The sequence below is a fragment of the Monopterus albus genome, unplaced genomic scaffold, assembly GCF_001952655.1.
Source record: "Monopterus albus unplaced genomic scaffold, M_albus_1.0 scaffold212.1, whole genome shotgun sequence".
Taxonomy (NCBI): Eukaryota; Metazoa; Chordata; class Actinopteri; order Synbranchiformes; family Synbranchidae; genus Monopterus; species Monopterus albus.
Genome location: NW_018128092.1, coordinates 939,103 through 962,109, shown reverse-complemented (window position 1 = coordinate 962,109; position 23,007 = coordinate 939,103). Strand labels below are relative to the sequence as shown.

Below are 23,007 nucleotides of genomic sequence, written 5' to 3'. Positions count from 1 at the left end.
ACTGCATCAGGGTGCATTATTCGTTTCACCAACCACTGAAGAAATAAGCAGAATGAGTAACAAAATGGAAAGATACAAATACAGCGGTCCTCTTAACCGTGGGAAACTAGAATGCCAAACACTCAACAGTGGAAGGGACACAATCAATAAATCAAATGAAAAGTAATATGCAAAACACTCAATAAATCCAGAAAGGCAAACAGCCAAAATCATCAAAATATCAATATCATAATAAAAATCAACTAAGTAGACATATGACAGGCATATACATTCATCGATCTATAGCATAATTCCTGCCCAGGCTGACACCCCTCAGAAAAGCTAGAATAAAGCTACAATAAAATAGAAAGCCAAGAGGAGTCTAGAGAGATTAAGAATAAAAAGCTTGTTTAAAAAAATATGTTTTCAGTGCCGATTTAAACGGGACTAGTTCAGTTATAGAGCGTAAATCTAATGGCAGAGCGTTCCACAATTACACGGCAAAGGCCCGACCTCCCCATTTTTTATAACGGGAAGAAGGCATCACAAGGGTGAGGTGGGCGGATGACCGTACATTTATATTTAACATTTACATTTAGACTTTGTCACATTTAGCTAAATAAATGTGAGAAAACTGTCACATTTAGCTAAATGTGAGAAAACTAGTGTAAGTGTTATTTTTACACTCGGCGCCCCATATATGTTAACGCAGTGTCTGCTCAGTTTATCACATCTAAGTGTTTTAAGTAACACAATCATTAACACTACATACACAGTGCTGGACAAAAGACCAGGGCCTCTCCTAATTCGATTTGAATCTTGATGATTCATTCACATCAGATAAATCCACATTGTTTTCTTGTGTCTACAACAAAGTAAATGCTAAACATTGATATATAATGCATAATGTGCACACTTCAACTATGCTGTGAAACTGAGACACAGCTATTGTTTCTAAACACTCTTAGCTTCCAGATGTAGGCTGGCTTCTACATCTGAGGTGTGTTTGTTTTAACAAGAAGCCTGTCCATGTTCTTTCAACAGAAGATACCTCCGAACTTTGTGAGCACTGCAGAGCTTGACATTCCCGGACACATGATGAAAGACAGATACAAAACCATCCTACCAAGTCAGTAACTCCCCTGTCCTCCTCTCCTCTACACAAGTACACTGTTCACACTCAGGTTACCATTGTGGTGTTTTGATTTCTTGTTTAGACCCCGAGAGCCGGGTGATCCTGAGGAGCCCAGAGGAAGACACAGGGTCAGACCGTTATATCAACGCCAACTACATCAAGGTCAGAGTCAAACATTGTTTCACACTAAGTTCACAGCAGGTTAAGGGGTTAATTGTTCCTGTTTATGTGGTGTCTGTTTGTTGACCAGCATGAGATTTTTCTCCACTTAGTGTTAAAACAGTAGATTTTCAGTGGAAGTTTTGTACTGGAGGATTTGTGGTAATAAAAATGCAAGATGATCTGAACAAAACAGGGATTTTATACTTGAAGTTATGGTTAATAATTATTCCCATCAGGTTATTATAACATTTTAAATAGTAATACTTGCCAAAGGTTTGAGGACACCTGAATATGCCACCCATGTGTCAAGTCAGATCTGATTTATAGCCCAATATTACAAATCACAAATTTGCATTAAGTGGCTTTATCATCATTTTCATACCTGAAAATGCAAAATCTCATCTCTCATCTCATTTTCTATACTCCTTAGTCCGGGGAGGGGGGGGTTCTGGAGCCAATCCCAGCCGGCATCGGGCGAAAATGCAAAATGTAAAACTTAAAAAACTTTAATAGTATTTTAATAGTAGAAATGAACTTTAATAGTAAGTCATAATAGTAAACTTTAATAGTAGACATGTTGCAAATATTTAATCACATGCTGACTTGTTAAAGTAAAACCCAACACAGAGTCCCAGTGAGGTGCTGGGCCACCACGTGCCACCAGAACAGCTCCACCTTGACTCTCCAGGTCTCTGAACCCTCCTGGAGGGATGACCACTGTTCTTCCACCAGATGTTCCCTCATGTGATGTTTTGATGATGGTGGTGGATACGCTGTCTAAAACGTCACTCCAGCATCTCCCATAGCTGTTAAACTGGGCTGAGACCTGGTGACAGCATATGTTTCTCATCATGGTCATCCTCATCAGACCAGTCAGTGACCCCTGGTATCCTGAGGACAGGGGCCTCTGTCATCCTGGAGGAGACCACACAGCTATTCAGGGTTTTCCTTTCATTTGTTACCTGACACAACAGAATTTGAGCTGAGAGACATGAGAAAGATGAATATGGATTGCTGAAGGCAGCATTTCCAGCTGACATTTATACCAGGGTGCATAATAAGGAAATACTGTGACAATCCCAATACCCAAAGCTCTTATTCCTGCTCTGAGGAGCAAGGAATGAGGAGGCTGCCTGGAGGAGACATGAGCGAGGATATATGAGTGCATCGTTCATCTAAAACATCCAATCACAAACTGATTTCCGATGCAGAAGCATGTTAATCCATATGAGACTTGGTCTCATTTAAAATGGTTTCATTTAAATTTGTCTTTACATTGGAAATAAAAATCTCATTTGGGTGTCCACATGTCCAGAGTTTCCTCTTTGTTGTCAGTCTAAGCTCTGGACTGATGGCTAACTGTGGCTGAGACGTTGTCTTGTAGGCGAGACTAAAATTGGTTAATTAGACTTGATACAGTTATGCCAGTTTAAAAATGTGTGCCTTTAATTTGATTTCTGCTCTACTTTTGTTGTGTTTGTGTTCATTTCTGTGAATTATTATAAATAATATATATTTTTATCCATTGCACATCATTTTTGTGCAGCAGCTCCAGTGCCGGACCTCTGTGCTCTCATTCTGACATTCCCTCCTTGTTGAGTATTTCTACTAAAACTGCACTGCAGAACAAGGTTCACTAGGATCTGTCATCTCCTGGTTTAGTCTGAGCTGCGTTACTTTATTATCGAGTCCCTCGTGAGTTTAGTCACAGTGAGGAAACTATGGTGGCTCCAGTGCTTTACTAAAAAAGAAAACAAGCTGATAGAGTGTGCGACAGCGCTGTCACTCAGCGTGGGCGTCTTCTCGTTTGTTTGTGTGTGTGGGACAGCTAAACAAACAGAAACTCAGATATGAGCCGTCAGTTTTCAGCGTGGGTGTCTGACAACCAGGAAAACCACAGGAAGCAAGGGAGGAAGTGACATGTCCCTGACTCACCCCCATCCTCCCCCACCAGCCCACGCATCCTTCACACTCTGCAGCCTCGCTCTGAGCGACTGTGTGTGTTGTTATTCTGCTGACATCTGTAAAGCAGACACCCGCTGCTCCTCCTGACGTCTAACAATGTTTACATTTAGATGAGTCCAATAAGAAGCCACAGATATGTATCCAGGTATTTATATGTTTACAAAATCCACGTAAATACTGACCAGTCTTTATCTTTCACTTCCTGTTTGCTGAGGTTTCAGAAGTGGAAGAGACATGATGCAGCTGTGGGTTTCTTCATTTAGATTGTTGCTGAAGGTGGTTCACCATCTGAGCAGCTTCTTCATTTGTGAGGAAATGTGCACATGAGACAGCGTGACGCCACTGGCAGGATGATGTAGAAAACGGTTGTACTGTCCTGTTGTTTGTCAGTCACCTGCACAGCGCTTTGAGCTGCACGTACCTGTGTGTAAGGTCCACTGCAGATAAAGTCTGACTGATGAAGCTGTGAGTCACCTCTCTCACCCTGTGTCTGTGCTGCAGGGCTACAGAGGCGCTCCCAGGGCCTACATCGCCACCCAGGGGCCGATGCCGCACACCGTGGGCGACTTCTGGGACATGGTGTGGCAGGAGAGGAGCAGCATCATCGTCATGGTGACCAGACTGAAGGAGAACAATGAGGTGAGGAGACACAACTCCTCTAAATCAGGTTTTCAGCAGATTCACGTGGTAACAGATGCTGCACAGCTAACCTGCCTCAGAGGAGCAGCTGAGAGCGACACTGCTGACCAGTCAGATCGCTGGTAAAGCTGAGCCATCACTCCTGGAGTTCACAGTAAAGTGACCTATAGTAAGGAGCGGTAACTCTGTATATAACTCCAGGGCCACTCGGGTTTTAAAATAGAGCTCCAACAAAGAGGAGCCCAGTTTACTACAGTGACTAATGACATGATCATGGTTACAGCTGCTCCTTCATTTGAGAGCAGATTCCTGACAGTGCTGATGCTGTCACATCACTGCAGCCCAGAATAACTCAAGGAAACTCCATGGGTGCAATTGGAAATATAAACTAAAAACCATTTGTTGTATTTTATGATAAAAGGAATCCAGACGCTGTTTGAAAATGTTTCCCATGATTACAAATGAGCGTGCCAGTCACATGGCCCTTATCAGCCCGTGCTTCCTCATCTCTGCTCTGCCACCAGAACGTCTGACAGCGCCATGACAGTTTTACAGCACATCACATTTACACAACAGGTTGTTCATCGGACAAAAGAGGAACAGCTTCAGTACTCCCCGCATAATAATTCCTGCACTTCATTTCTAGTGTTTCTACAGCTCCAGATGTGACCATATTGATGACCACTCAGCCATTTCACCTTCTTCTGTCGCTATGACCAGTTTCACCTGCAGATTTCATTTCATATTAGATTAAAAACGTCATTCACGATCCTGGCGACATTGCCTCTAGTTAACAAGCTTCACGGTGTCAGCTGATCTGGGATGGCCAGTGGGCTCAGTGAAGCCTTTTCACTCCATTTCATCTCACTTCATGAAATGACCAACCCAGCTTGTCGTGTGATGCGTTCAAGGACTACAGAGAGTTGTAAAAATCCAAACCTTCCCCATTTCTGAAAAGCTCAGATTGTTTATGAACCATTATTCTTGAGTCTGAGTCGAGTCTGGAGTCGGTCAGTGATGAGATGTGAGTCAAAGTGGAAGTCTGCTGGTGCGGGACTCGAGTACCCACAGACAGATACCAAACAAAAAGGCTACAAATTCCTGGTTTAGTCCTTAATCACATGTTATAAACTCATGTGTTTTTAATATAAAATTATAATCTTACAAGTAAGTAGTGACTATAGTAACATCAGGTAAACATAGTGGAATAAAAAGTGAAATGCAGTGAAGTAGAAGAACCTCAAAACTGTATTTAAACACTTCAGTAAATGCACTTTTCATCACTGTGTATCTGAAAAAGCAACAAAAAGATGGTTCCACACAAAGAAAATGTTTAGAGTGCAGTACTCCAACACCTGACGGTGTGTTTGTTCCAGAAGTGTGAGCTGTACTGGCCACAGCCGAGGGAGAGGATGGAGGGGGTAAAGAAGGAGGGCGAGGAAGAGGAGGAGGCAGGAGAGATGGGCCAGTTTGGAAGATTCCTCCTCAGAGTGAAAGACAGCCGGGAGAAAGATGGGTTCACTGTCACCGACATGGACATCCAGGTACAGTCAACACACTGGGCCTCATGCACAAACATTTTCACATTCTCCTGAACCTCTCTGGCTTTATTCTGTGACGACGTTCCAAGTCAGATTCACCAAACTCTCTTAACAGCACAAACTTGTCATAAATGTCTCATTTCCACTCGATGAACGCCTTCTGTCGATGGGATGTCATCACCAGTACCATCAGCGCCTGTTCTGCACTATTTGTGAGCAGCTTTCATTCCCAGCAATGAGTACAATGAAGAATTTTCACAGAGCTTCAAGTCTGATGCTGAAAGTCACGTAGTTAATTCCTAGTGAAGCTGCTCTGACAAGGCAAACATCAAATCAAAAAGTCAAACAAGTGTTTTTGTCTGTTTTTAAAGTGACAATAAAACTATATATTGGACAAATCTCCATCACAGCTCATCACAGGAACACTCTCTGAATTTAAAACACAAAACAAAAAAGATGTTTCAGGGTTTAATTCTGTGAATGTGAGCTTGTGAATGCCTACATTCCTAACAATCCATCATCAGCAATGAACCCTGAAGATTATTATCTCATTAGCAGCACTTTTCCTGTGTCAGAACATTTCCACTCTGCAGCCTCCTGCAAGGAGCGTGCACACAGCAGTTCAGTCTGGCATGAAAGACGTAGTGCACAAAACCAGTGACTGATTACCAGTTTCACAGGAAATACCTGCCAATTCACTTTAATGCTGCAGCTGGTAAAGGTGGAGCTGATGGTAACTACCTTATATACTTATACTGGGAAGTACTTTCCATCCTGCTGGGTAGCTGGTGGATTTCCTACTGGGATCAATAGAGTCTGATGGTTCTACTGGGTTTGGTTTGATTCATCTGGTTCTGGACCTGAAGTCATCAGGTACATGTAGTGTAGTAAAAAGTACACGGTTTGTCTCTGACATGGAGTGAAGTCACAGGATGAAGTAGCAGGACGTGGAAGTACTCAAGTAAAGTACAGATACCTTGAGTACATGTACTTGGTTACTTTCCACTGCTGCTTCTGGTGAACAGTGAACTGTCATGGTCTGACTGTGTGTGTACACAGCTGGGTTCAGAGTGTCGTCTCATCAGACACTACTGGTTCACCTCTTGGCCCGACCACCACATCCCACAATGCACTGCTCCTCTCCTGAGACTGGTGGAGGAGGTGGAGACATACAGCAAGTCCCTCCTACAGCACAGCGATCAGCCAATCACAGCCACTGTCCCTGGTCCTGGACCAATCATTGTCCACTGCAGGTTGGTTCCTTATCAAACACACTTCTCTGGATACATCTATGTTCCCTTATCCAAGGGTACATCCCAAGTTCCCAAATCCATCATGTGATTGTTCCTCTGAGGAGCCGTCCTTTGCAGAAGTCTTTGCACTGACACACCCCTTTATCAGAAATCAGTTGGTGATTGGACACTTTAGATGACAGATCAGAGGAAAGGACGTCTCACGTCTCTTAATGCAAAATTCGTTTCCTTGATTCCACTCGCCTAGCATTATTTCCTCACCTGTTATGTGGGTGGGACTAAGACAGAAGGTAAAGATGGAGGTGGGGGAAACATGGGTGCAGTTGAAGGGATGGATGTTCTCCATGTCCAATCATCAACTGAATTCCAATCAAGACTTCTGAAAAGGATGGCCTCTTGGACTCTCCTTAGAGCAGGAATAAGATCTTTGGGACGTCCTTCAAGATGGTGGACCGGGTTGAGTGAGGATTAAGGAGCAAAGAATGATCAAATAAGGGAACTGGGCTGCACCCTCCGGCCTTTGTTAGCACCTTCTCGGCAGAAATGTTAAATTTTCACAGCCACAGTGTCTCCTCTTCTTTTCAGAGAGGGACCACAACACTTACAACAGAGCTAATTTTACACATTTGTCAAAAGCTGTAAATCATGATGTGGGTTAAAAATATCCAGCAACAGGGAGGGAATTTATTTTGCTTTTGCTCACAGTGAATTTGAATTCCATCTGATGCAGAAAGAAGAGCTGAGCTGTACTCTGACACAGTATCTTGCATCATGTGGTAGACCACCACTGGTTGTGACCACAAATGATTTTTTAAAATGTTATGAATTTGCTGTAGGTTTTTATGCTTCCGTGCTGGTGACAGCTGTGGTCAGAGGCCGTAGGTTGTCTGTTCGTTCATCCGTCCCGTTGTTGGAACATGGAACACACTGATGGACTTTCTTCAAATCTGGCACAAACCTCCACTTGGACTCCAAGAGGAACAGATTAGATTTTGGTGGTCAGAGGTCAAAGGTCACAGTGACCTCATGTCTGTCCCATTCCCATGAATCTGACTGGTTGGCGAAGGCAAAATACTGTGAGGTGGTAATTCCAGTTTTTCCCCTTAGAGCGACCTTAATAAATGAAATATACCACGATGACATAAATGACTGGTAACGTAAAACGCACACTGTTGATTTGTAGTGAAAACCAGCAGGTCTGAGACGCCCCGCTGTTTTTGGCAGAATATGCACTGTGATTGCAAAAGCTGTGGAAATGAGACGAGGACGAGGACTGTCCTACCAACAGGAAGGGTTTATTTTCTCACCAGAGCTCTGTGTGAAATAACATCAAGTCAGTACACTGGTCTTTAGCTTGATTTCAGCTTCGGGTTCACTCTTCCAGCAGAACACACAGTCTGTTGTCGTCATTATTAGGGTGTGGGTTACTGAACAAAACCAGTGTGCGATGTCTCAAACTAGAGCGGTGGATATGATGCAAGTGTTTTCCTGTTTGAGCGTTGACGGTTGCAGCTGAGCAGCCAACTGCAGCCGCCGGAAGAAAGAGTTTGCAGGCTGTGGTGTCTGTCTGACCTGCAGTTCATTTTCTAATGCAAATGACCCGCTGCACCCAAAGAGACACCGAGAGGTGTGTTTCTAGGGAGACAGTAGAAACGAGAAGTGGAGAGAACCATGCCGACTCAGGGTCAATCATCTGCCATCTCCCCTTAAGCTTGTTTGTCCACAGGCTTTGTGTTTTTATCCTGTAATATTTTCAGTCCATCTGTGGTGCTGATGGCTCAACAGGCTCAGACTCACATCCATCCAAGAGAGAGAGCTATCAGTTGCCCGACAATTGGCATCATACAGAACCATATGTGCAAACAGATGTGTGCCTCTGCGATAGCGTGTGGCCTCCTCAAGTGAAGCAGGCTGCTCGACACAGTACTGACCTGTCATGGCAGCTGTCACATGACCATCTCAGACAGACTTTCCCTAGACTTCACACTCGTATTAGAGAGGTGTCACGCTGGTTTTGAGTACTACATGTACTCCTCACTCCGCCACAATATTCAAACCAGAGTTGTAGTTAGTTTGAAAGTGACCAGTGTCCATGTCACAAGCTTTACTGGACAGGATGACAATAACAAATTCTTGCACCTTTGGCTTTTAATTAATCAGCCAGATGTTGTCCTACACGGTTGTTCACAGGATACTGAAGTAACCTTTCCCATTTAGATATCGTACTCGGTTAATATCTCCTCTCCTCTCAGTGCAGGCATAGGGAGAACAGGTTGTTTTATCGCCAGCAGTATTGGCTGTCAGCAGCTCAGAGAGACAGGCCAGGTCGACATCCTGGAGACAGTGTGTCAGCTCCGACTCGACAGGTGAGTCAAAATAGAAATCACCCTTTCTCTCTCTCTTTTTTATGATCTAATGTCATTGTTGGCTCAGTATTTATACCTTTAGAGGCATTTACTCAGGTCATGTGACAAAGCCCTGCCCTCAGTAACACCACTGTGGTGCCCTTGAGCAGGACCCTTAACCCCCAGCAGCTCCAGTGGAGCTACTCTACAGCCACAGGTCAGACTGTGGTTGAACTGCGCAGCTTCCAGGTGTGAATGTGATGAGGGCATTTCTGCAAAAGAGGGGTGGCCTCTCAGACAACCCACCTCGTCTAAACACAAATAGATAAAACAAGAAAACGACATCACCTACGCAGCTCTGTGTGGTTGATTTACCTCTGTTCTAACTCTTTGTGGTTGTTTTGCATCTCTTTATGCCCCTTTGTGTCTCTTTGAAGTTGTCTTCTTTCACTTCCTCTCACCTTATTCCCCTGTGGTGTAATCATTTGTTTATTCCCTAAATGTAGCCCATGTAACCTGTAGTCTCCTCCCGTCCTGTTTAGGGGTGGTATGATCCAGACCACAGAGCAGTACCAGTTCCTGTACTCCACACTGGCCCAGTACAGCTCCCAGTTACAACAGAACCAGGTACTCAACCCTACAGAGTGGTTTTCTCTCATCAGACATGAGTTTTTTAGAGAGCTGAAGCATAGCTCTGCACTGTTGTCAGGGATGTTCTACATGTGGCTGAGGATCACATCCAAACCAACTGTGTGTTCGTCCTCCTCTCTACACTTTCTGACTTCCCTGCTCTGTCTGTGGCTCTCAGCTCCAAGCTCACTGATCTTCACATCTATTATAAAAGTTTCTGCTCTTGGTCCTTGCACCTGCCACCAGCCATGTTTATTATTATTATTATTAGTAGTAGTACTATTATTACTGTCACTTTAACCAAATAGTTTCTCTTGCCTAATCTTAACCCAAACCTTAACTACAGAGTTGGCAGATCAGAAAACAATCTGATGGGTTAATGCAGAAGGCAATGACAAACATTTGTGGAATACATTTGAGGATTTGATGTGTTTTAGAGTCCTCTGAGTAACAGCAGTGGACAATTAGGCATCACAGTCATTAAACTAAGTGGGTTTCCATTCAAATGCAGCACAAATGTTACCTGAGAAAAAGGAGTTGGTTCATCAAGATTAACAGCTGGTGCAGCTAGATTTCCAGTTGGTGCCATTAAAATGAGTCAAATTCAGATCACTAGTCAAACCCCAACATTTGAAATATAACATCTCCTTATTGACCCACACAGACAGTTTCATCTGCTGCTGTTTTGTCTCTTTAGTGCCATTTAACTCACATGATCTTTATGTGTCTTGATTAATGTACTAAATGTGTTTTCATCGCTGTTTGTTGCATTTTGGTTTAACTGATACAAAAGTGTTTCTGCTTCAACCATATGTACAAACATTTTGCAATATTTCCAGATTTTTTCTGCCATTTCCACACAGGTTTTGTAAACTGTACAAACTGAAAATGTCAATGGTAACTGGCAAATGTAAACCAGTCTGATGAGTAACCTCTTTTCTCTCTTGAACAGGAGCAGAACCAGAACCAACAGAACTCAGAGGACCAAGTCGGCATAGAGCTGCAGAACCTCCAGCTGGACATTGCACAGAATGGAAAGAACTGATGCCAGAGAACCTCTAGAGGACTGGAAACACACAGAACCAGAACCATGCAAACATGGACTTTAAGACTGTAAATAACACCAGCACTAAAATCCAAAGAGCTGATGCGGCTTGAGGAACCAGCAGTAACCAAAGTGTGCCAGGAGCGCAAAGGAACTTCAGAATGACTAGGTATTCTGGTCCAGCTCAGTGCCAGGCCAAATATCTGGAGAACCCGAACATGTGGTGCAGCAGAGAACAAGAGCACCATGTTCATCAGGGACTGAAAATCTCAGAGAACAGACCTGGACCAAGAAGCTGGAACCAAGAGAACCAAGTAGACCAACACATGGAAAATGTCCCTCCTAATGTTAATATCAGATGAAACAAAATCAAATAAAAGGATCATCCTGTAATGTGGTCTAGGTGTTTTTTCACACAGATGTTTAAAGGAATATATTACTTAAAAGAGAGTTTCAGTACAGAGCCAAAGTGAAACCAGAACTCCACATTCTGTTCCAGATGCAGGCCAGGTAATTTTACCAAACCGGTACTTGATCTCTCAGACCCAGTATGTTTCATTTCCCACAGTGACACAACCCTTTAAAGTCTACAGACTGTTTGATATTCAAGACACAGAAGCTTGAATGGAGTTTCACTTTAAAAGATGAGCATAAGGCTGTAGCAGAGCAAGAGGTAGGGGCAGAGGGTGCGGCCGACCCGGGCCCACGGTGACAAAGGGACCCACCTCGTGACCAATAATATGACTATAATATAACATGATCCAATAATATAAAGAGACAGTACTCAGACAGTGCAGACCTCCACCAAGGGGCAACTAAGTTTCCCTGTAATACCATAAAAGCAATATTCCTATGATAGTCTGACCCTCATAATATGACTGGTTGGCCATGAAAACCAACTGCTGACATTTGGCATGAAGCTGATGTCATTATTAGTTTGAAAATTATTCAAGAAAAACTATAGACATGACAGATCTTCGCTTTTTGGTGTAGGGGTAAAATGGGGATTTCAGTTAGCCTACCGCGGGCAAAGCGGTGAAGACCTCACATTTCTGCCAGTCTGTGTTCTGCTTGTCCAGAGAAAATAAATACTTTTGGTGCTTTAAGTATATGTCGATACTAATACTTTTACTAGAGTAAAATTTTGCATACAAGAGTTTTACTTTTAATTCACAATTGTGATATCACTGCTTTTACACCTGAGTACTTTTCCCACCACTGATTGTTTGTATTCGGAAGTACCCTGTATATACAACAGAGGGCAGTAATTAAATTACGCAGAGCTATGTGCCTCCTCTCTCTGCTCTCATCTGCTTGATAAATCAACCCCACCCAAACAGGAAGTAAAGCTGACAGCTGGTTACGGATTATACAACATCTAGCAACTTGAGTAATGTAAAGGAGACATGTCACTAAAATCCATTTAATTAGAATTAGATTACTTCTTATACATTATGCTTATATCTATGTGAAACCTTTATTGACTACATGTTTTATGGAACGGTTTTCGATTCAAGATTTATTTTGAAGAGCAGTACCGGATGGGGCGTGAGTTATTATATCCGCTTGACGGTGCTTTTGGTTAAAAGGCGTAGCTAGTAAACATCACAGAAAGCCGAAAACATACAGCGGACATTACAGCCCGAAAACACCGGCTTAATAAATCTCTTCTGCGGTTTATATAAAGCCAGTCGGTGTCGTCCGTTTTCCTGGTGCCGCCTGTGCTTGTCACAGTGACTGTCAACGTCCAGAAAAAATACTGTCAGGGCGTTAGTCAGCCAGCCAGCTAGCTAGCATAGCCACTTAGCCTTAGCAGCAGCACCGCCCGCAGCTAGCATTAGCATCAGACGACAAAGATGATAGCACTAATCAACAAACTGCTGGACTGGTTCAAGGCGCTTTTCTGGAAGGAAGAGATGGAGCTGACCTTGGTGGGGCTGCAGTACTCCGGAAAAACCACCTTCGTCAATGTGATAGCGGTAAGCTGTTAACAGATGTGTTAACGCCAGCTATCAGTTAGCATCTGGCTCCGTCTATTGTTATCCCGCGATGGTGAGGTTACCTAGCTGTCGGTGTTCGACTTCAGTAAGACGGGATTTTAATACATCAGTAACTTAACGGTCTGCTAGCTAGATATAGCGCGAGTGTTTGCTTTTTGGAGAACAGATGCTGCTAGCGCTAGCTACCATGAACATCTAGGCTAGTTAAATCTCTGTACCTGGTCCATCGTGTCATTTAAATGAACACAGCTGTTCACATCTGTGCCCGTTGATCTGTTCAACCTTCACCATAAGTTTACATATTCTTTTGAGAATTGCGGACCTTGTGGGTTCCCTAGCTCCGATCCCTAGTGCTGTTGCAGGCCCGGAGGCAGGGTTTGTAGGTCTAGTGTCAGAGGGTCGATCACCCCCTCCTATCAGAGTGACCCTCCCTCTTCGATCACTCCCTGTCATACAGTAAAAGCTCAGTGTTTCTTCTGACATCAGCCTTCTCTGTTTCCCATGTACAAAGTAACGCACATCTTTGAGCAACCCACTAACACAGATGTACTTTTAACGGTACTTAAGAAGATTTACGTCTTCTTCGTTCTTGGTTCTTACTGTCAGGATCTAAAATGCAGACTAGAACCTCACTGATGCAGAAATTTTGAGGCTGATCTCATTTTTTGAAAAAAAAAAAAAAAAAAAAAAAGATATATTGTCTCTCAGTGTTTATGGATCATTGAGTGTAGACTGGGGGGTGAACATAGCAGTTTTATCCATGTAAAATTAAGTCTACACTATAATAAAGTGTGCAAAACATGAAGGTGTTTGAATAGTTTCTAAAGCCAATGTATGTCTGTCATAGGCTAAAATCAGCCCATAACAAAGTGTGCAGAGATTTGGTTTGTGTAAGAAAGTGTGTGTTTGTGTGTGTTTTAGTCTGGGCAGTTCAGTGAAGACATGATTCCCACAGTTGGATTCAACATGAGGAAGATCACTAAAGGCAATGTCACCATCAAGGTTGGTAGTTGAAATCCCTGCTTGTACTTCCGCTCTGCTGCCTGTGTACACATTCAAACTGTATGTACAGTTTATGTGTTTGTGGACTAATATGTGTTGTCAGTATTTTCTCATACCTTAGCTACACATACCCAAGTATCATCCAATTATCACATATTAATCTGTGAAAAAAAACATAATATTTGATACAGATGTCCAATACATGCCTGAAATGTGTAGTAACAATGTAATCAATTAACTTAATTGAAGTTTTTTACAACATTGTTCATTCCCAGTTAAGAAAATGACTGTAAGGATTTGACATTACATCCTTATCATAGTGTGACCAAAACTGTCTGCACCTCATTTGATTCAGCAAAGGTGTGAGTACTAGAATAACTCTGGCTTCCATTTATTCCAGTTTGGGTATATATCAAATTATTTATAAAGTATATAAATATTCATGGAAGTAAAACATGGGGTGGCAGGGCGCTCCCTTAGAGATGGGGTGAGGAGCTCGGTCACCCGGGAGGAGCTCAGAGTAGAACCGCTGCTCCTCCACATGGAGAGGAGCCAGCTGAGGTGGCTCAGGCATCTGTTTTGGATGCCTCCTGGACGCCTTCCTAGGGAGGTGTTCCAGGCATGTCCCACCGGGAGGAGGCCCCGAGGAAGACCCAGGACACGCTGGAGGGACTATGTCTCTCGGCTGGCCTGGGAACGCCTCGGGATTCCCCCGGAGGAGCTGGAGGAAGTGTCTGGAGAGAGGGAAGTCTGGGCATCTCTGCTTAGACTGCTGCCCCCGCGACTCGGTTCCGGATAAGCGGAGGAAGATGGATGGATGGATGGATGGAAGTAAAAGATTAAAATCAAGACAAGAGAAACACTTCATTCTCAGTTATGTATTACACAGAGTTTTTAGACTGTACACATGACTTATTCATAGGAATACACTATGTGCTCTTCCTATGTCTGCAGCTGTGGGACATCGGAGGTCAGCCTCGGTTCAGGAGCATGTGGGAGCGTTACTGTCGAGGAGTCAGTGCTATCGTGTAAGTCCTGTTTTCCTAAACTGTGGTTAGCATTACTTAAACAGGGCGCTGGATGTCTCTACTGACTCCAAACATGACAGGAGCCCAGAGCGACAATGATGAGACAGCACAGAGCGAAGAATGTGATGCAGTCAACTGATACTCCAAACAGCAGAAAGTACATACTCAGCAGTAAATCAGATATATGAAAGCTGCTGCAGACAAAAGTGTAGTCATATTAGAATGTAGGTCTCACAAAGGTCCTTGGCTTGTTCATTAGAAATGCAGCCTTGTACTATGTAGTTGTCTCATTAATGCAGTTGTCTTGGTGAGATGGGTGAGGAACGCTGCAGACAAATGGGTCAGATTTGTGGAACAGAGAGCACCAACATTGGTTTGCATGCACAGTTGGGCTATAGTAAAAGTGATTCTGATTGGTGTTGCCAGCTTTTCTCTAATCTCTTGTCAAGTTTTAGTAGGACACAATGTAATACTTGAACTGCACATTTAAAATGCATTGAGAAAGAAACCAGGAACATTTTCTAAAATTGCTGTGAAAATACCAGTCAGTCAGTCCTTTAGCCCAGATGATAGAAAGACAGCTGATGATGTTTTTGGAATAAAGTTGTGAATGAATGCACAGATGTTATCTTGTTTTGCCCTGTTTTAGTTACATGGTAGACGCAGCAGACCCAGAGAAGATAGAAGCCTCCAAGAACGAGCTCCACAACCTGCTGGACAAGCCTCAGCTGCAGGGAATACCAGTAAGAAACCCCTAGACCTAAGCAGAACCGAGTGCTCCCAGTGGACCCAGACCAACCTGACTGTACCTGGCGCAGTCTGTCTAGAACAGACTGAACAAATCTGACCACAAAGTACTGAACTGGCCAAACAAACCTGAGACAGAACCCAACTGAAATCCCAAAACCTCAATGAACCAGAATAAATCGGCTGCATTTTACTGAGCAGTGTGGACTTGACCCAGTCAGAGCCAACTGGACTAACAACCCAGCTGGACCAGAGTGAACCCAGGATGAAACGACTAGTCAAATTCAGACAAACCTGAGCATCATTGACCTACACTGACACTGGACCTGATATATTGAGCGAGACACAACAAAGCACTTTCTTTTACTTTGTCACTGGACATATATGAAATGTGCAGCTCCAGCCTGCAGCAGACGTTTAACAGCTGACTGTGGAGTTTGAAGGAATATCAGTAGGAAGACCACTGAGAGTGTGATAGTTGACTTCTGTCTGTGTGTCCCCAGGTTTTGGTTCTGGGCAATAAGAGGGACCTACCCGGAGCGCTGGATGAGAAGGAGCTCATAGAGAGGATGTAAGGCCACACCAACACACTGGTTCTGAGTTCTTACAGGTTTAGCATTTGTCGAGTTTGTACACGTTGTCAGTGTCCATGCTCTATAGCCGTGCTCGGAGTGAAAGTCCTCACTGCTGATATATGTAGTATTTCTTTTTCTTGATCAGCTAAAGCGCTGCCACCATTTTTATTGAATATAACATGTAACTGACTGAAGGTCTGTAGCCTGCTACTTAACATACTGTAATACAGTGACGTATAGCCTTTATAGGAGCGCAGCCCTCGGTTAGGATGGAGAGGTTTCACAAGTCCTGCCCAGAGCAGCAAGTTTGGGAGCGCATAACATCACAGACGGCATCTTAAATGTTTAATTTAATGAGGGTGCATGTTCTTATTTCAAACTGGTGACTGTCTGTGGCTTCACCATGTCCTCTCTGCTGGGCACACACGTGCACTAGAGGAGCTGCTGGTCGCAGCCTCCATGTTCACAAGATGTCAGCTCAGTTTCATGCACACAGCTCATCAGACTCTGCCATCAATTTGCTACAGCAGATCAAGCACCGTAGTGGGTTTAGTGGATGAACGGGACCAGGCAGTTTGTTGTTGTGTTGAGCTTGTTCAACAGGTGTTTGACCTCTGTCTCCACTGCTGCTGGAGTTTGTTGCGCACATTGAGCGTTGTTGTCACAGTAAAATACTAACAACTGTACCTTGTCATCTTGTCCGCTATGTGCCTGCGCTTACACACACATGCTGTTTGTGTGTCCGTGGGCGGCCCGCCCCCCATCATACAGACATAGAGCAGAGAAGCAGAGCTCACAGTTGGCTTTATTTTTGTCACCGTCATTTATCTTAAAATATCCACGAAACACTGAAATTTCTTCTCTGCTGCTTTACGTGCAGTTCCACTTCATCATTTGTATCGAGTATTGGTTCTTTCATTCAAAGGTTCGGTTTAGTGCCATCTGGTGGCGAAATAGTATGCAGCAGAACAATGTCTGAATTATGTGATGGGTGTAACTAGGCTTTGTGTGAATGATGTGAAAACATTTGTAAAGATTGATTGGTCAGTCAGTCCAGTCTATGAACGTATGTAGTGTAGTAGGTGGGAGAAGGCGTGCTTGGGGAAACAGAGGATGTGCTAGGATGTAATATGTGCGAATGTAACTAGGACGGGGGGGGTGAATAAATACAATGGAGAATCAATCATTTTTATTCCTAGCTGGCTCCATGGTGATCACACACCAGCAGCAATGATCATACCGACAGCTACTACGCCAACAAACCCACATGTTGTACATCATCTTGGGTGGCTTTATAGTACCCCTATGCCTACGCACCTGCTGACATGCGCAGTGACACCGTATTGACGGTCTGAACCAGTTACGGGAGTCACTCAGGCCAGCTGTTTCTGCGTCGGACGTCATCAGTCACGTGTTTTTTTTTTTTGGCATCGATACAAGCCTCGAGCCAGTGGTTCATGGGAGATCCCTCTCCCAGCTCGAATCATGTATCGAGGCCTCGGTGTCAGATGGCCATCACTACTAGAGGGCGGTATCAGACCCAGTACTAGTATGCGTATCGGCATGCTGGTATTGGTATCGGTGCATTCATAAAAATTTGCAGCAGCACAACATGGATACTGAAATGAAGAATTCATATTAAAAGTTCTTATTGCTGCACTTTTGCATTAATTAGTTTTATTTTTGTGTGTTTAAATCAGGAACCTGTCGGCCATCCAGGACAGAGAGATCTGCTGCTACTCCATCTCCTGCAAGGAGAAAGACAACATCGGTATGTCACATACACGTTTGTACTTCTCTGCTTCTGAGGGCCATCTTTGATATTTTCAACTTTACTTTCCCTGTACCCCAAACCTAAGGCTGTGTTCAGATGGGCCTTGTAGCAACACAACGGGCAGTGTTGGTGGTTGTGTTGTTTCATGTACCAGTGAGACGGTGACCCAGGAGTCCACTTGGAGGAGCATATATGTTTAAACATTGTTAGACTCCAAAACATCCTGGTTTCTAATTCTTACTGACAGGATTGCAAAAGTGTTTCATCTTCATTTGTGTCAGTCTCAAGGTAAACAGCAGAAACACAGCTTTCATGTGTGCAGGAGCATGCACGTGATTGGCCAGCACTTTGCTGGATGATGTCATGTTGTGTAGAGAAGAAGTTGAACCACAGCAACTTAACACGTGACACCAGCAGGACCGATTGCGGTGCCAGGCCTTGTCACTTAAACACACTTCCCCGATTCAAATGAATGAGAAGGGCTGTGTTTTTCCCACTGGGTGAACTCAGGTGTGAATGTGACCTTGTGTGGAAAAAAGACAGTCCCCATCATTTACTTCAGTCAGACCACTGGAGGTAACAAAGTACAGGCCTCTGGAAAAACACACCAGGTGTTCCAGTAAACAAGCTAAAACTTTAGTGCAATGCAGCATCATCCAGCAAAGCACCGCCTTGACCAGTAAAATCCATGAAAGCACACGGTTTCATTAGATGGGTTTGTAAGGTTAACTGTGTGTTTCTGTTGCTCCCTCCTGAAGTGGGGGGAGAGGGTGAAATCCGTGCTTCATTAACTTTCCAGTGCGGGGTTTAACCAATCGCAGAGTAGCGTGGGGAGTGCGGAGGTCACAGTCAGCACCAACACCGAATCATTGTGGTTTATTGTTTAGTTTCACTTCTGCGTTCCTGTTTTTACTTCCAGATATCAGCATTTTACTGATTCCTGCTTTCAGCTGTTTCAGAACCAAGTTTCATTATCACTGACACAGCCCCAACATTTCCTGATCAGGAGGTTCTGTTGTGAAGCAGGTCTGGGAAAGCACGTATTTGTCAACACATTAGCAGGGCTTTGGTAACAATGCTGTTCTGTAATTTAAAAGAAACTGTCCACTCACCCAGATATGGGTGCATTTATATATTGTTTTATTTCTTTAGCAGGAAAACTGCAGTGAGAAGTTTGGACACACTTTCCTGCTCAGTTCAATGGGAAGGTTTGTCCAAACCTTTGATACTGTTCCAGTCTAAAGTCTGCATCCAGCGACGTACAGATCAAATAACAGGAGGTGTTCTTCCTCTGCCTGCTTTATCGAGGATGCTTTGGGAGCTGACTTGGCCAAGTATCCCAGAATGCACTGGTGCCAACTAGTGGTGATGGCAGAGATTTTGAGCTAGGCCCAAAAAGGACCAGTAAGCTTATGCCATGAGTTTTTCTTTCAGGTGGGAAAGTAACCATTTAGATTGAGAATATGTGGTCAGTCTGTTCAGGTCATGCTACAGACCGAGCTAGGTCTAAGTATCGGGCAGCTACCATGATGACTGGAAGGTCAGCATCCTGTCGTCACGTTGGACAGAGTCATCTTCTCTTGGCAAGCCCTGTGGTTATTTAATTCATAGGTTTAAGATATCATTCCTGGCAAATGGGTCTGGGCTGACCATTAAGGTTTATACCGAATATGTCACACTTAATTGGGCATTTAACTTGACCGTTGTACAAGAGAGCTGTGACAGCTGATAATGGTGACTGTGTAGACGCTAGAGTAGAGCTCGTGATGTCAGTGAGGATGTTGGTGTTCCAGTCACACACTGAACGTACTGCGTCCTCCCATTCTCAGGAGCTTAAACTCAAAGTTTGAACTTGCTATGTTGGATCTCCCAAGAACAGTAGTCCAGACTTTGTGTACTCTGTATTGACAAAAACCTTGCATTTCTGATTTCCACTAACTACTCAAATTGTCTAGTATCTGCTAATTCCAATGTTCTCCAGCCTCATGTTTGTGAATTGTATAAAAAGTATAATCACAGCTTTGCCCAACTGGAGGTCCACTCAGACTTCTTCCAGAGCTTTCAACCTGATGAAAACTTTCCAAAATTAAAACACACACACACACACACACACACACACACACGCTATGTTTTTTCTTTGATGCTGTTGGACACACACTCTCTGATGCCACGCCTCTCTCTGCAGACATCACTCTCCAGTGGTTGATCCAACACTCCAGGACTAAGAGGAGTTCCTGAGAACAGACACAACCTCAGCAGAACAGGCCATGCCCAGCCACCCCAACACGCCTTCTCTCTTTGATCAAGCCCCCAGCAGTCCCGCCACCATCTACCCCATCCTTACATTGATACCTCCTGACCCCCAGTTACCCTCACCCCTCTGCCTCTAGGTGCACTGATACCTCTGGGCTTTAGTTTTATCCAGGAAGGAAGTATCAAACTTTGGTCCTCGGTAGCAGGCAGAACATGTCAGAAACCAAAGTCAAACCTCTTGATCTTTTGTTTCCTCATGTCCAGCCTCTATCAGTGCAGGTATTTCCCACGGATTTTAATATTATTACTGACCTGTTACTCCTTTCCTGGGGTTTCTCAGCATAAATGTTCATCCTCATCTGTGCACTGAGAAAACAGTCACAATTCTGCCAAATCAGCTCAGCTTTTTTCTTTTAACTCGTCGTTGTGGTTGAGTGTATCATTTTAACCCTGGAAATTCCAGGATCTCTGTTCAGCCTGAGTTCAGTGGCCTGAAAAGGACTTGCTGACTTGTCCTGAGGAGCGATGGAGTTTACTGGGTCAGTTTAATCAAATTACAATACATGAACATCTTTATAGGGACTAAATATAATAGCCGACCTACGTCGCTGCTACAGTTTGATGTGGGCTTGGTGTGTCTCTGCCCTAAGTTGTGTGGATTATCCAGGGTAACCAGGACTCTGTTTAGGAGATTTTTGATTATTTACAGACTAAATTCCATTTACCCCTGTTGTCCTGGGGTGGAGACTGACACCTCACAGACAAATGAAACCAAACCTATCTGCATGGGGGTAGGCGCCACTAGCGGGAAGAGAGAAAATAGTGTTTTTGTAATTTGGGTAAACGGACCTTTTTAAGTCTTCAGTGTATCATGTCAGTGTTTGATGCTGGCAACAGAAAAGTGGTATCAGTGCATCTTTACAGATCCACACAGCAGCCTCCTCACAATCGGTTTTTAAATTGGTGCAGATCCTAAGCAAAACATCTTTTGGCACGCTAGGTTGTCAAGCTGTCAGCCATGTTGACTTTAAATCATGACTGTAACCTGTGAAAGGGGACAAACTGAGTGTTTTGTATTCTAATAGCCATAAAGATGTACAATTAGCATTATTAGCTGAGCCTGTTGTGGATCTGTATTTTTTCCGTAAGGTTTTCCCATGATCCTTCTCTCCCCCAATCCCACCCTCATCACCTCTTAGCCAGTCACCACAAATCTTCCTTCATCTTCTTTCTCCTCCTCTGCCAATTTCATTGATTCCCCCTTTTCTCTATATTATCATGGTTCATGCCTCCATTGTTTCACATTTATATAATCCTGAGGCCCCTCTTCCTCTCTCGTCTGTTGTAAACTGCTCGTCCTCCTCTGTATTCCTTCTGTCCTTCCTTTATTTCTTATTTTTTTGGATGTTACCTTTTCTTTCCTCATTGCCAAGCCCACCCCTCGCTGTCTCTCTCTCTCTCTCTCTCCTGCTGAGCGAGGGATTAAAAACCTTTTATTGCACTGTTAATTTTGGTTTTGTAAAATATTAATAATGAGAATAATGTTAATAATCTTCTTATTGTGACATAACCTGGTCTGTCTGGATTTAAGGAAGTGATACTTTAACTGGAGGAGGAAAAATGTTTGTTCATATTTCTGTAATAAGATTTTTATTTCTTACGTTTTATATTATTTTTAGTGATTTTATTTTATTTTTTTTTTTACTTAATTCTACTCTGGATATTTAGTCCGAGATCAGTGTTTTGTGCTCTGAGGTGTCTGCTGATTGGACCAGGAGTGTCACGTGATCAGATGCAAGCTTCACATCATGTAGAATAAAACTGAGCAATTTCTAGTTTTAGGTTTTTTCCACTTGACACATTTTCATCATTCATAACACCAGGTGTGACATCCAAACACGTTGTGTCATGATTAGAAGAAAACAAAAATAATGTGATAGTTCCAACAAAACACATTTCTCCTGCCCAAACTTGTATTCAGCCTCACAATATCAGAGGTTTACATAAACTGTCCTTGTCCTGTTCTTAATTGCTATTAGATGGAAATGAGTTTGGAAGCCTGTGACTGCCACTAGTGACATAAAATCAAATTGATAATGTATGTAGTATTGTGTGCATGTGATGTAGGAGAGAATAAAACTGTAATATCAGGTTATCATTTTTATATTTGAAAATGCTGAAATACTGTCAACTTAAGAAAACTGTTCCACTTTTACACACTAAAGCTGAAACAAAGCAAAATTGGTAAAAAAAATTGTTTGTTTTATTTGCAACTTCTCAGTCAGATTTGTCCTCGTTATGGTTCACACTACCTTCTGACACGTCCTGGTCCCCTCAGCAGCCAATCAGAGTGCAGAGCAAACCGACAGAAGGAACATTACCTGTGTGTGTGTTGTTCTGCGCTGGAGTTGCTTTGTTTAGAAGTGGTCAAACTGTCAGTAGTGTATGTGGGAGATTAATTCTGCAAGCACACACTCATCAGCTTTTTACTGTTGGACCAAACAGCCTGGCTTCAACCTTAGGGTCGAGAGGCACTTTAGGCATTTTTTTAGTCTTTCACGTGTAACATCATCACACACTAAATATTTAGCCAAGGACAGTCCAAACTTGCCCCAAATGTTCTTGCTCTCTCAATTTAATAACCAAGGATGCTAAGGCTGCACCTAAGTTAATTTCACTCAGTTCACAAGCTTCAAATTACCCATTTAAACCAGTTCTAACACCAACATATTCAGTTTACTGTCATTTGACACCACAGGAAGCAAGCGATAGTTCTCTGTAAAACAAAACAAAACAAAAAGACTCAGAATTGTTTGGGGCTGTCCCGAATGCCAACTTTTGGGCTCCAGATATTAAGTAATATTCTGGATATTTGGCTGGTACAACCCCGCCGGTTATAATTTTAACCAGAAGCACGATCAGCAGAAGCTGCTA

The 23,007-nt window shown here is 43.3% G+C and overlaps 2 protein-coding genes across 2 annotated transcripts in view; both read left to right on the top strand.

Annotated features, from left to right (window-relative positions):
- The window catches only part of LOC109970996 (tyrosine-protein phosphatase non-receptor type 7-like), a 35,356-nt gene extending 24,289 nt beyond the window's left edge, over window positions 1–11,067 (top strand). The window contains exons 7-14 of the mRNA XM_020618979.1: window positions 1,024–1,108; window positions 1,197–1,276; window positions 3,743–3,880; window positions 5,257–5,424; window positions 6,481–6,674; window positions 8,927–9,040; window positions 9,562–9,646; window positions 10,602–11,067. Coding sequence (XP_020474635.1) covers window positions 1,024–1,108; window positions 1,197–1,276; window positions 3,743–3,880; window positions 5,257–5,424; window positions 6,481–6,674; window positions 8,927–9,040; window positions 9,562–9,646; window positions 10,602–10,694 — 957 coding nt within the window. The 3' untranslated portion in view covers window positions 10,695–11,067. The remainder of the gene's footprint in view (window positions 1–1,023; window positions 1,109–1,196; window positions 1,277–3,742; window positions 3,881–5,256; window positions 5,425–6,480; window positions 6,675–8,926; window positions 9,041–9,561; window positions 9,647–10,601) is intronic.
- A 1,010-nt stretch (window positions 11,068–12,077) lies between these two features.
- LOC109970979 (ADP-ribosylation factor-like protein 8A) lies at window positions 12,078–21,130 on the top strand. The gene is made up of 7 exons (XM_020618947.1): window positions 12,078–12,673; window positions 13,616–13,696; window positions 14,651–14,724; window positions 15,374–15,467; window positions 15,975–16,042; window positions 17,747–17,817; window positions 20,006–21,130. The coding sequence occupies exons 1-7, from the start codon at window positions 12,551–12,553 to the stop codon at window positions 20,056–20,058; spliced, it is 564 nt and encodes a 187-aa protein (XP_020474603.1). The 5' UTR covers window positions 12,078–12,550; the 3' UTR covers window positions 20,059–21,130.
- The last annotated feature ends 1,877 nt before the right edge of the window (window positions 21,131–23,007 follow it).